The sequence below is a fragment of the Armigeres subalbatus genome, chromosome 2, assembly GCF_024139115.2.
Source record: "Armigeres subalbatus isolate Guangzhou_Male chromosome 2, GZ_Asu_2, whole genome shotgun sequence".
Classification (NCBI taxonomy): domain Eukaryota; kingdom Metazoa; phylum Arthropoda; class Insecta; order Diptera; family Culicidae; genus Armigeres; species Armigeres subalbatus.
Window position 1 is genome coordinate 92,214,799 of NC_085140.1, and position 10,632 is coordinate 92,225,430.

Below are 10,632 nucleotides of genomic sequence, written 5' to 3' on the forward strand. Positions count from 1 at the left end.
CTATCAACCCATCTTAGCTAGATTGACTGTACACTTCTTAGTTGCTAGTCGTGATTGACTGAGAAACAACAAATATGCACAGCTCACCAATTGAATAGCCTTCTTGGGATTAGAAAACCATTCTTACTTTACAAGCTTTGAAGTTTCATTAATTCAAGACTAATGACGATGCCGGTCACGTCTTCACAGTTTGATTAAGGATTAGGAGAGGAAGCTGGTTAAGAAGTCACCTTGGTAAGCGACGAAATAATTATTTTCCTCACCCGCACAATCATTGAGCAATCATTCTACGAAAAAACACGAGAAAACTAGCAATCAAAACACGATCGATTGCAAAGTGATTGATTTTCTTTCCGACCGCACAGAGCAAAACATCCGGATTTCGCGAAAAGTCTGCTCCAATAAGAAAGATCGCGCCCTGATTGATTTACTTTTCGTCCGCACTGATCGATTCACTTTTCGACAGCACAAAACAGAACTAATCACCCGGATTTCGCGAAATATCTGCGTCCGATTCGAAACATGTTTGATTGCGCACTGATTGATTTACGTTCGGACCGCACAAAACAGAACTAATCACGATTCCGGCTATCAACCATCCAAAACAAAAATTTTCTTCATGAGTCCGATAACGGATGTGGACTTCGAACATCTAACTACTCACATTTATTGATGTACGAAGTGAGGGTGTCAACTGGCTTCACCAAAACATTCGATTATTTAAAGCTCTGATTCAAACTATAGATCGGTGCATTTCAGATTTGACTTTCATTAACCCATTTAACTAAAAGGCATGAATAAATTCTTTTTTGCAATTCCTGATCATAATATCTGGTTTACAGTTCGCCGTTGAGTCATAAAACGGCCTACTTTTCTATACCAATGAAATGGGTGCTTTAATGAACATTATGCAGCTCAAATGGGTTGCATAATATTCATTATAACACTCATTTGGGTGCTATAATGAAAAACCAACATCAGAACAGTAGTTAAATGACTACATTTTAATGAATTAGCTAGGGTAAGTGTTCAAATAGTGTATTCTCTGCGTCGCGTAATAAATGAAATAGTTTGATGGACATGACATCAAAAATTTCCAAAAGCAAGTACATCTATCGCTTCACGGTTTATCGAATTATGCAATGTGGCACGGCAACATGGAATCTCTGCAGCAACATAATTTATTGGCAAGAATGATCATGTGGAGTAAATTCTGGAAGGAATTAAACAAGTACAAGCATAATTTTGGTACAGATTTCTCATATTAAAGTCAATTTTTCGTCATTGCAAAAAAAAGCGTGTGCAACTCGTTGCAAAACTCGATTTTTTCAGCACTCGTAGTATTTATCCAACTCGGCAAGCCTCGTTCGATAAACGTACGACTCGTGCTGAAAAAATCATCTTTTTGCAACTTGTTGCACAAACTACTATATTGAGATTCGCGTAAGTTTATTCAATCTTCCAGAGATTTGTAAAATAAAAATAGATATTTAGCAAGCAAGTTTGAACAATCCTTCTTCTGTTGAAGGTAAGGTTCAAACTGTTCTCTAAATAAAACATACTGCACATATTTTTTTTTTTGTAAGTAAGGGGCGCCCAATAAAGGTTTCGCCAAGGGCGCTGAGCATCCACGCTACGGCTCTGTCAATTACTATTGAATGTTAAATTCCACAAAAAACTACTTACTTTTTATTTTTGAATTTTCAAAACAAACCAAAAATCGGATGCTAATTTTCATATTCCAAAAACAAACCTTAAATTCGATTTTCATGACTCAAGAAATTTTTCGTCCAAACTTATTATTTTGGTTTACTTCTTAGGTTCGTAATATTATATTTGATTATCAACTTTTTGCAAGCATCTTAGCGAAAAATACAATATTGAGCTATCACAAACTTAGCTCCTATTTACATCCGTTATATAAAGGTAATCTTATCAATAGATACGAATTTCATTTGTAATCTTATATAACTATTCTGCATGTTATGAAATCTGCTTCGGAGCTATTCATAAAACATAAATTTCTAATTAACTCTATAATTCATAACTCATGGACCTATGTCAAATTTTTGGGTTCGATCTTTCATGAACAATTAACAAAACTGGATAAAATGTGAGATCTGTTTTGCTTTATTTTGCAAGGGCAAATAACTAAACCATTCTTTCCCCTTGAATACATTGTCATCTGTAACTTTGCGATTATGTCCTAGACATTACCATAGCTGGATGGTTGCAGTGGACAGTCGACGGAATATAGGGGAGGATGATCCAAAATGCCTCCCTAATAAAACAAAACTTGTTAAACTGTTTTCACTGGTTGCGGTATATTGCCAATTTTGACAGCAGTCTACTGCGAAAGTTTAGAATAGACCGTCTATCTATGAGAACGAGCTTACGTAAGCACAAACAAAAATCCTTTTAAAGTGAACGACATTATATTAACTTCATCGTTTACCCATAGAAGTATAGTAAACTTCCATTTTTCTTCATCCTTTTTCAGAGTTCTCAAAGACATAACAATTCGAATATAAATAATCTGCGCGAATTTTCGCCTCAATAAAGCCACACAATAAAAAGCAGACATGTCTTGTGAGCTTATTAGCTCACTGTATTGCAATTCGATAATCTCGAGTGTCACATTGACCCCAAGAACTGTCTGGTCGAAATAAACAGGTTCTACGGCAATAATACGATACGTATTAAACTAGTGCAAAACACAAGAGAACTACTTTCACTGAGCTGATGATGACCATGAAGCTCCCACAGGTTGCTCTTCAATTTAACCTTCTCCAAGGATTTTTGTTTATAAACGGTAGACACGAGAAAAAGGGAAGACAACCAGCCTTTTGCTATACGGTGTGGTGTGCTCGTGAGTTTCAACCAGATATCATCAGGTATACCGTCGTCTATCCAAAGAAAAAACAAGCTTGGTATCTATACTGTATATGTACCACAAGGAAACAATGAATGGTTCATTGAGTTACTCTTCTCTCAGGTGGAAGGCAGGCACGTTTAGGGTAATGTTCTACTTCAGCAGTGTCATCAATACACATCAGTATTTACACAGCTATAATGTGATAATCACTGCCAACCACCGCACAAAATCATAAATCTTAGCATAGCTCTAAGAAATATTTCTAACGACGTCATGTCAAATGTTTTAATCAATTTTTCATCATACGTTTATTTGCATTTTCTTCGTAAACGATAGTTGAATAATAATTTCCGAACAATAATGGGGTACAAACCCCTTGCTACATTTGCGCGAAGATTTTCGTAATGTCAAATGTGCTCTCGCATGTTGCAACTGAAGATTACAGACGACCTTGGCCAATGTATATATACGAAGAACTGGTACAGATTCGCGTTGAGTGCACATCAGTCGACTGCAAGAGTGTAACGTCACAAAAAGGATCTACCAAGTAGTGATACAGAATGATAAAAGTGGTTTGTATTCTTACTTTTGCGTCTCACAGCTAAGAGTTTTGTGCACATAGCAGTTTCTACGCATTTTAGGTGGTATTATGTCTTATAGCGGTCACATTACCTTCTGTGATAGGACAGACGACTCCATCCAGCGACGACCCTAGCACCCACAGTGTGGATGACATCTACTCTTTAGACGAAGAGGACTTTAAGCTTTGGATTACCGGAAGAACTCCTAAATCATGGGAAACCAGTACTAGGCGGTCCAGCAGTACGACACAGAGTTCGCTTTGGGATGATAATCACTCAACGGAGCAGATTGATTCACTTCAACCAATAACAATTCCAAAAGAAGAACTCTTCACCGAAACCAGTACTAGGCGGTCCAGCAGTACGACACAGAGGTCCCTTTGGGATGATAATCTCTCAACGGAGCAGATTGATTCACTTCAACCAATAACAATTCCAAAAGAAGAACTCTTCACCGAAACCAATACTAGGCGGTCCAGCAGTACGACACAGAGTTCGCTTTGGGATGATAACCACTCAACGGAGCAGATTGATTCACATCAACCAATAACAATTCCAAAAGAAGAACTCCTCACTGAACCAGCCCCATCTAATGAAACCAGGCAACAGACAGACGAAAAGTATGAAACTGAGGGCTACGTTTATCCTCGCCCTGAAAACCTTCAAGATTGGCTTCAATCCAACATGCTTCAATCGCAACAAATCAACAACCAACTATTAGCCAGCGTCAATACACAATCTCAGCCCTCGAGAAACGTCGGATCGGCTCCAGGTTGTGTTACAGCCGGCCAGCCGTTCAGTTTCCGCCCGTTATCGGCATCGTTCCAAACATTGGCTACCATTCATCGGTTCAGTGACAACTCGCCTCCCCAGCAGCAATTACCATTTCCGGGAAGCTCCCATCATGGAGATCAGTTTTTGAATCAAAATCAGCATCAACAGAAACCACAGCAACAACAACCGGAGCCTGAGAAAGCGCAAGTTCATTCACCACCCCAGCTGCAACTTATGCAACCATCGTTCACTTATGCAGGACAGCAAGGTCAACAAATTACGACGTTTTATGGCAGTCCGCTGTTTTATCACCCACAACAGGTGACTTACAGTCCCGCTGTGCAACCATTAGAATACGGGTATTATTAAAATAATGATAACAGATCTTTTGTTCAAATACTGTTTTAGAATAAAAAATGACTCACTACGAAATATTATTACAGCCTTCTATTTATTTTGTTGTTTAAAAAAAATGGTTTGCTTACTTGACCGTTTCTTACATTTGGATATATTTTTTTTTAATTTGGGTAACTCAACCAAAGAAAAAATGTTAAAATTTATGCACGATGTGTGGACTGTGGTCTGTGCACAAATATCAAGTTTTAAAATAGTTCGGGCTGCAAGTCTCCTAAATAAAGACAAAAAAAAAAGTTTTAAAATATGAGTGGACTAATAAGTACTGTGCTAAATATGCTGCTTCAGTGCGAGTACAATAGGTAGCTGTATTAAAACCCACAATTGGTGGTCTCATTGAAACTCATAATATAACATAGAAATATTATCGAACTCACATTCTGTTAGTGCGAGATGTTCTTTCAGCGTAGACAACACTTAGAAATGATTATTGAATATTAGTTTGTGCAAAAAGATGTTTTTTTTCAGTACTAGTTGTACGTTTATCCAACGAAGCTTGCCAAAAAATCAAGTTTTGCAACAAAAGACACGGCAGTCAACATCTATTTGCTGGAACTCCACTTACGATTTGGTACGGGTGAGTTTGGGAAAAAGTGTCTCTTAGAGAGATGAACTGGCCCAGGACCAAAAACCTCATTCATAAAGATAATTTAAAAAAAAGTTTCTTTCAGGGTTACCGGCGGTAATGTTGGCCCTGGATGTAACGTTGGCTCATCACGAAAATAATCAATAATTCAGCGATAATACGTCGATTTGTAGGGAGATATTAACCACTGCTTCTATAGAAAAGTGTGTCAAACATATATCTGCTTCATTACTCTAGATTTATACACTTCTTAAACTATTACAAGCATTATCATTTTGACTCGGTTTTTTAGCAGCCATGTTTCGTTGACTTATGCAGGCTGGCTGTACTAGAGTTTTTCTTTTGCCCAATAAAAGAGTTTCCGGAATGAACATACCTGCTTTCGCACATCAGATGAATGGATAATAACCACACTATGTCAGCTATCTTTTTTATTTCACAATTTCCATTAGCATAGCGACATAATTAACCAAAACTTTTTTGGACAATACTAGGGGCACCCGTAGACAAATGTTGGCATCAACCCCGTGAAACAAGCACTAGTTCTTGAAGCCACCGTTTGTTGGTGTGGCGCCAGTGCTGTTCTTGAAGTTTAAAGCTCCGTTCATATTGTACCGTACATTTCGCGCGGGTATTTAACTATGTATCGCAAAATGATTTTTGATAGTGAAATTTTTTAATTTCAATGACTTAAGTTATATTGTTCTGTTTTCTTCATTTATCCAGCATTTTACGTGCAGTAATAGCTGCCACAATATAATTATCATCAAAATCAGCCGAAATTATCACCGAAAAATAAAACAAATTAATTTCGATAGCCGCCACAATTTGACATGTTTTGGTAAGGTGAAATCTATTTGACGTTTGTCTTGTGTCGTTTGTCATCGCAGCGATCATCATCATCCTCATGGATTTATCATTATTGGCGAATAAAGGCCGCATGAAGAAGAAGTCGAAGGATAATATTTGAAACAAATTGCACAGGGAAAGAAGGGAAGCTTTTTAAAACTCTTCTCAAAAACTTTAGGAGCAGTTTAATTACAAACGGTTAGCAGTACGGGCTAGACTTTCCTTCTACTGCATAATAAACGCAATTTCTCGATTTCAAATTTTATTTTGTGATATCACACTTGATACACAGTATGAAAAAAGTCCAACCCCGTACTGCTTTCCGTTTTAAATCAAATTACTTCTAGACATTCCACTAACAGAGCTTAAATAAGCGGCCATTAGCGCTCGTAAGAAACTGTACATGATCACATCAACTGGGATAAGCAAATTTTGAGAGAAATTAAATAAATATATTGTAACTCTGTCAATTATCATCCGATTTTGACAATTTAGGGATGTCTCAACCGGAAATTTAATATTGTTTCACAGTATGTTTACAGGGGCGGCTAGGATCCTTCGAGAAATAAGGTTATCAGAATCTGAATGAAAACAAACATCAAGGCCCATCTCATTTACCGAAAAATTAGGGTAACCAACTCGATTTGGACCCCTAATGTCGACATTTTCTTGATATCTGAACTAAAATTAATGTCGCTGCTGAATCCCGCATGGTCTTTATGCAAATAAGATTGCGGCGAATGTGTTTTGAAATTTGAATGAAATCAATTTTTTCAAGAAAGAAAGCGTTACAATGCGTTACGCTTCAAAGCATACATCATCAAATACCTCAGAACGAACACAATCAGTTCTTGTTGAAATTGCAAATTTAAATCGCTGCAATCTTTTATTGATACATGTCAATCGAAAGAAAACTTTGCTTTAGCTCAAATGACCTGTGCAAATTGAAAATTCATTTTTGAACAGACTTAAAGGGGGTGTCCAAAATATGTTACACTGTCCAAAACCAGTTCGAAAATTAAAAAAATACCCAGTCTTAAAAAAGGCTGGCGCACCCTCCAAAACCATTAAAACGTAAATCTATCAAAAGTAATCTTGGTCTGCAAGCAGGGTTATTCGATAATTGTTAAACTGCCACTATGAGATATGAGACAGCTCACCTACTTTTCAGTGACGAACTCAATTCATCTATTTGATCTTGGCGCATTAACTCTTTGGTTACAAACTCTACTTAGTCATTGTACGTGTCATCGACAGGTGTTTTATTGGAACTTTTTTTTTACATTTGATTAGATCCAACTGGAACTGGATGTTGTATTGTGGATAAAATTTTGCTTTAAACTGGACCATTTTTGTGTTGACAGAATAATAGTTGAAGCATAATGGACTAAAAGTCAGTACTAGCGTAAAAGTCAGGAGATTAAAAATAATAACTATCGAGCTGCCAATGATCATGCACCGGAAATAGTAGTTTGTGCAACTAGTTGCAAAAAGATGATTTTTTCAGCACGAGTTGTACGTTTATCCAACGAGGCTTGCCGAGTTGGATAAATACTACGAGTGCTGAAAAAATCGAGTTTTGCAACGAGTTGCACACGCTATTTTTTGCAATGACGAAAAATGAGCTTCGTTATGATAAATCAGTACAAAAATAGTCAAGACCGATTTACTCCACATGATAATTCTTGCCAATAAATAATGTTGCTGCAGAGAACAATCAGATTCTATGTTATTGTGCCACATCGCATAGCTCTACAAGCCTTGAAGCGATAGATGAACTCGTCTTTGGAAAATTCTGATGTTATGTCCATCAAACTATTTCATTTATTACGCGACGCACAGAATACACTATCTGAACACTATCCCAAGTTAATTCAGCAAAATGTAGTCATGTAACTACTATTCCGATGTTGGTTTTTCATTATAGCACCGAAATAAGTGCTATAATGGATATTATGCAACCCATTTGAGTTGCATAATGTTCATTAAAGCACCCATTTTTTTGGTAAGGAAAAGTAGGCCGTTTTATCACTCAAAGACGAACTGTAAACCAGGTATTATGATCAGGAATTGCAAAAAAGTTATTTTAGCTGACGAGAAACCTAACCATACTGTCATGTCGTAAATGTGTAACATTTGAATTTTTGTCGATTATGAGTTAATCTTAAGAATCCTATAAATAAAAAAATAAATCACTGCTCAGTTAATCGGTTAATTGGTTTGCAGTCTCATTTTTCTACTTGAAAAAATTGGGTTTTTTAACAGAACGATGCATGAGAAATTAAAGGCCCACTCTTCATCACAATGCCAAATATTTGTCAAATTCCTTCAGACATCTATCAAACTGTTTAGATATCGATATGGGTATCAGGCAGACTTGACAAATTTGTTAATATTAATAATTTGGTATTTGTTATTGTGACAAACACAGTACAGATAACTTTTGCGCGAAACATGTGTATCGGAAATCAACGAATTAGCTATAGAGATGATTGCAATAAATTTATGAAACATATTTTAGATGGTGCGCTTTTTCTTTTAACAACAGCCTAAAATAAAAAAAAAATCTGTTTTATTTGTTTTTTATTCGAATTAAATCTCTCCTCGAGCGATATTGTCGCATGCGTCACTGTGTTCCGTGCTTAAAGCCACAGCTTGACAACTAGCACCAAGTTCAGCAAAAAGTTTTCGGCTTCAATCATATTGTATGCAGATGACAGCCGTTTCAGGGGGCTGGTTGGCATGCGCTTTCGATTTGTAGCACTACGTTAGTATAGGTGAAACTCTAAAATCAAAACATTCTCACCAATAACCCGTACTGGAGAAAATAACCGAAAGCTGCAGATAGAATATCCGATGCTTGCGATTAGGCTGCTGAGATTTTTTTGTAAAAACAGGTTAATCCACTCAGCGGTTAAGTTCCATTCACAAATTACTTAAAGCTAAACTTGACTATTGTCAACCCACACCAAGCCTCTAGTAATGCTTCATGTATGGTAGGGTTCTGAAAGTTATAAAGTCCTTAACGCTCAGCCAAGTACCCTCCCACAACCCACAACGTCATGTAGTTTGTGAATTGGACCTCATGATGCTTTTCTCGAATCACGACATATGTAATCGCTTTCATTCGCAGAACATACCAAAAATAATTACCTACCTTACGGCTTCCAAACACGATTCAAGCATCAACCTTTCGTGGTTCGATACATCATTTCCTTCATAATTTCGCAAATAAATGATTCAATTAGTGTATGAATATTTAATTTTATCATCTTTCGCACTAATCCTACAAATATTTTCTCATTTAATAATGGAAAGATACAATGGATCGTATGTATCATCAGATAAATTTTCAACGTCATTTCATGTGAATAATTTCAAGTCAAATTACTTGATAAATACCTTCATCATAATTTAGATCTAGGCTAGATGTACCAGTTGTGGCTATAGCTCCAGTTGTCGCACTAGTGCTTTATATGCCAAATGGCCAATCAAATCACCGCAAACCAAGTTCATATCGATGAAGCATATTCATATGACACGATAACACCTTTGATTTCCTCCAAAACAAGCAAAGCATAATTGTAAAAATTGATTTTGCTTAATTTTTGACGTCCTTTGCACCAGTTATCGCACTAGTGGTCCCAATTTGGACAGTCCCATAAGAAAACAATGGGATTTGCCAAATAAGGAACCAAAATTAAGAATAGTGCCATAACTGGTGCATGCGTTCCTATTATGGATTAATCAATTTTAAGGATAATAACAAATTTTATTGTGGTTTTCACAGCTGTTCTAAGGAGCAGGAAGTAAAACCTTTCGCTTGATATATAAAGTCCACCCACACGCCTTTTAGTTATTTTTTTTAAAATAGTTGTTCTTAGGTATGGCGACAATTGGTACACCCACCCTATTATTGCTTGCAAAAAGTGTTTTTATCTGTAAAATGATACCGAAAAAGTATTCTTTCAACTCGGGAAGTTGAAACACGTGAGAGTTTTGAGAGGATTCACAACAGCTGATCGATATAGATAGGAGTGGAATCAAACGCACGTACCAATCATGAAACTTCAACGCAGGCAGAGTTAAAAACAAGCATCCAATAATTGTATTTATGAATAATTGTGTAATAATATCAGATAGTTGGCACAGTTCTAACTGTTTATGCCAAGTACCAAGCAAGGAATTGCCTAGAATAAGTTTTACAATTGACTTTCTTCAGTAGTGCGTTATGCATCATCCCCACCTAAAGCACAATCAGTGCAGTGTGGTAGTATTTTACATGCAACCAATTAGAATTTACGCTCAATAAGATGATTTGATTTTCTCTATTTGTTTGCATGCTGCCTTTATTCAACGCAAGCAAAATGACTGGTACCGTCAACTGGGGGGAAGATGATCATTTTTAAGACAAAACATGCAATAACAATGTGTGTTTACATTTTAAATCGAAACAAATATTTTCAAAACATGTACTGCTATACGTTGCAATAATCAACAACTTTAGTTTTCTGAAATGCGTTCGCATTTATTAAAATAAATTAAATTATCAC

The 10,632-nt window shown here is 36.5% G+C and overlaps 1 protein-coding gene and 1 long non-coding RNA gene across 2 annotated transcripts in view; one reads left to right on the forward strand and one right to left on the reverse strand.

Annotated features, from left to right (window-relative positions):
* The window catches only part of LOC134209986 (uncharacterized), a 68,682-nt gene extending 62,939 nt beyond the window's left edge, over positions 1 to 5,743 (reverse strand). Inside the window, exon 1 of the long non-coding RNA XR_009978792.1 lies at positions 5,607 to 5,743. This is a non-coding gene — a long non-coding RNA (uncharacterized LOC134209986). The remainder of the gene's footprint in view (positions 1 to 5,606) is intronic.
* LOC134214717 (uncharacterized) lies at positions 3,212 to 4,662 on the forward strand. Its single transcript, XM_062694039.1, has 2 exons — positions 3,212 to 3,447; positions 3,517 to 4,662. The coding sequence occupies exons 1-2, from the start codon at positions 3,436 to 3,438 to the stop codon at positions 4,597 to 4,599; spliced, it is 1,095 nt and encodes a 364-aa protein (XP_062550023.1). The 5' UTR covers positions 3,212 to 3,435; the 3' UTR covers positions 4,600 to 4,662.
* Positions 5,744 to 10,632: the final 4,889 nt, after the last annotated feature.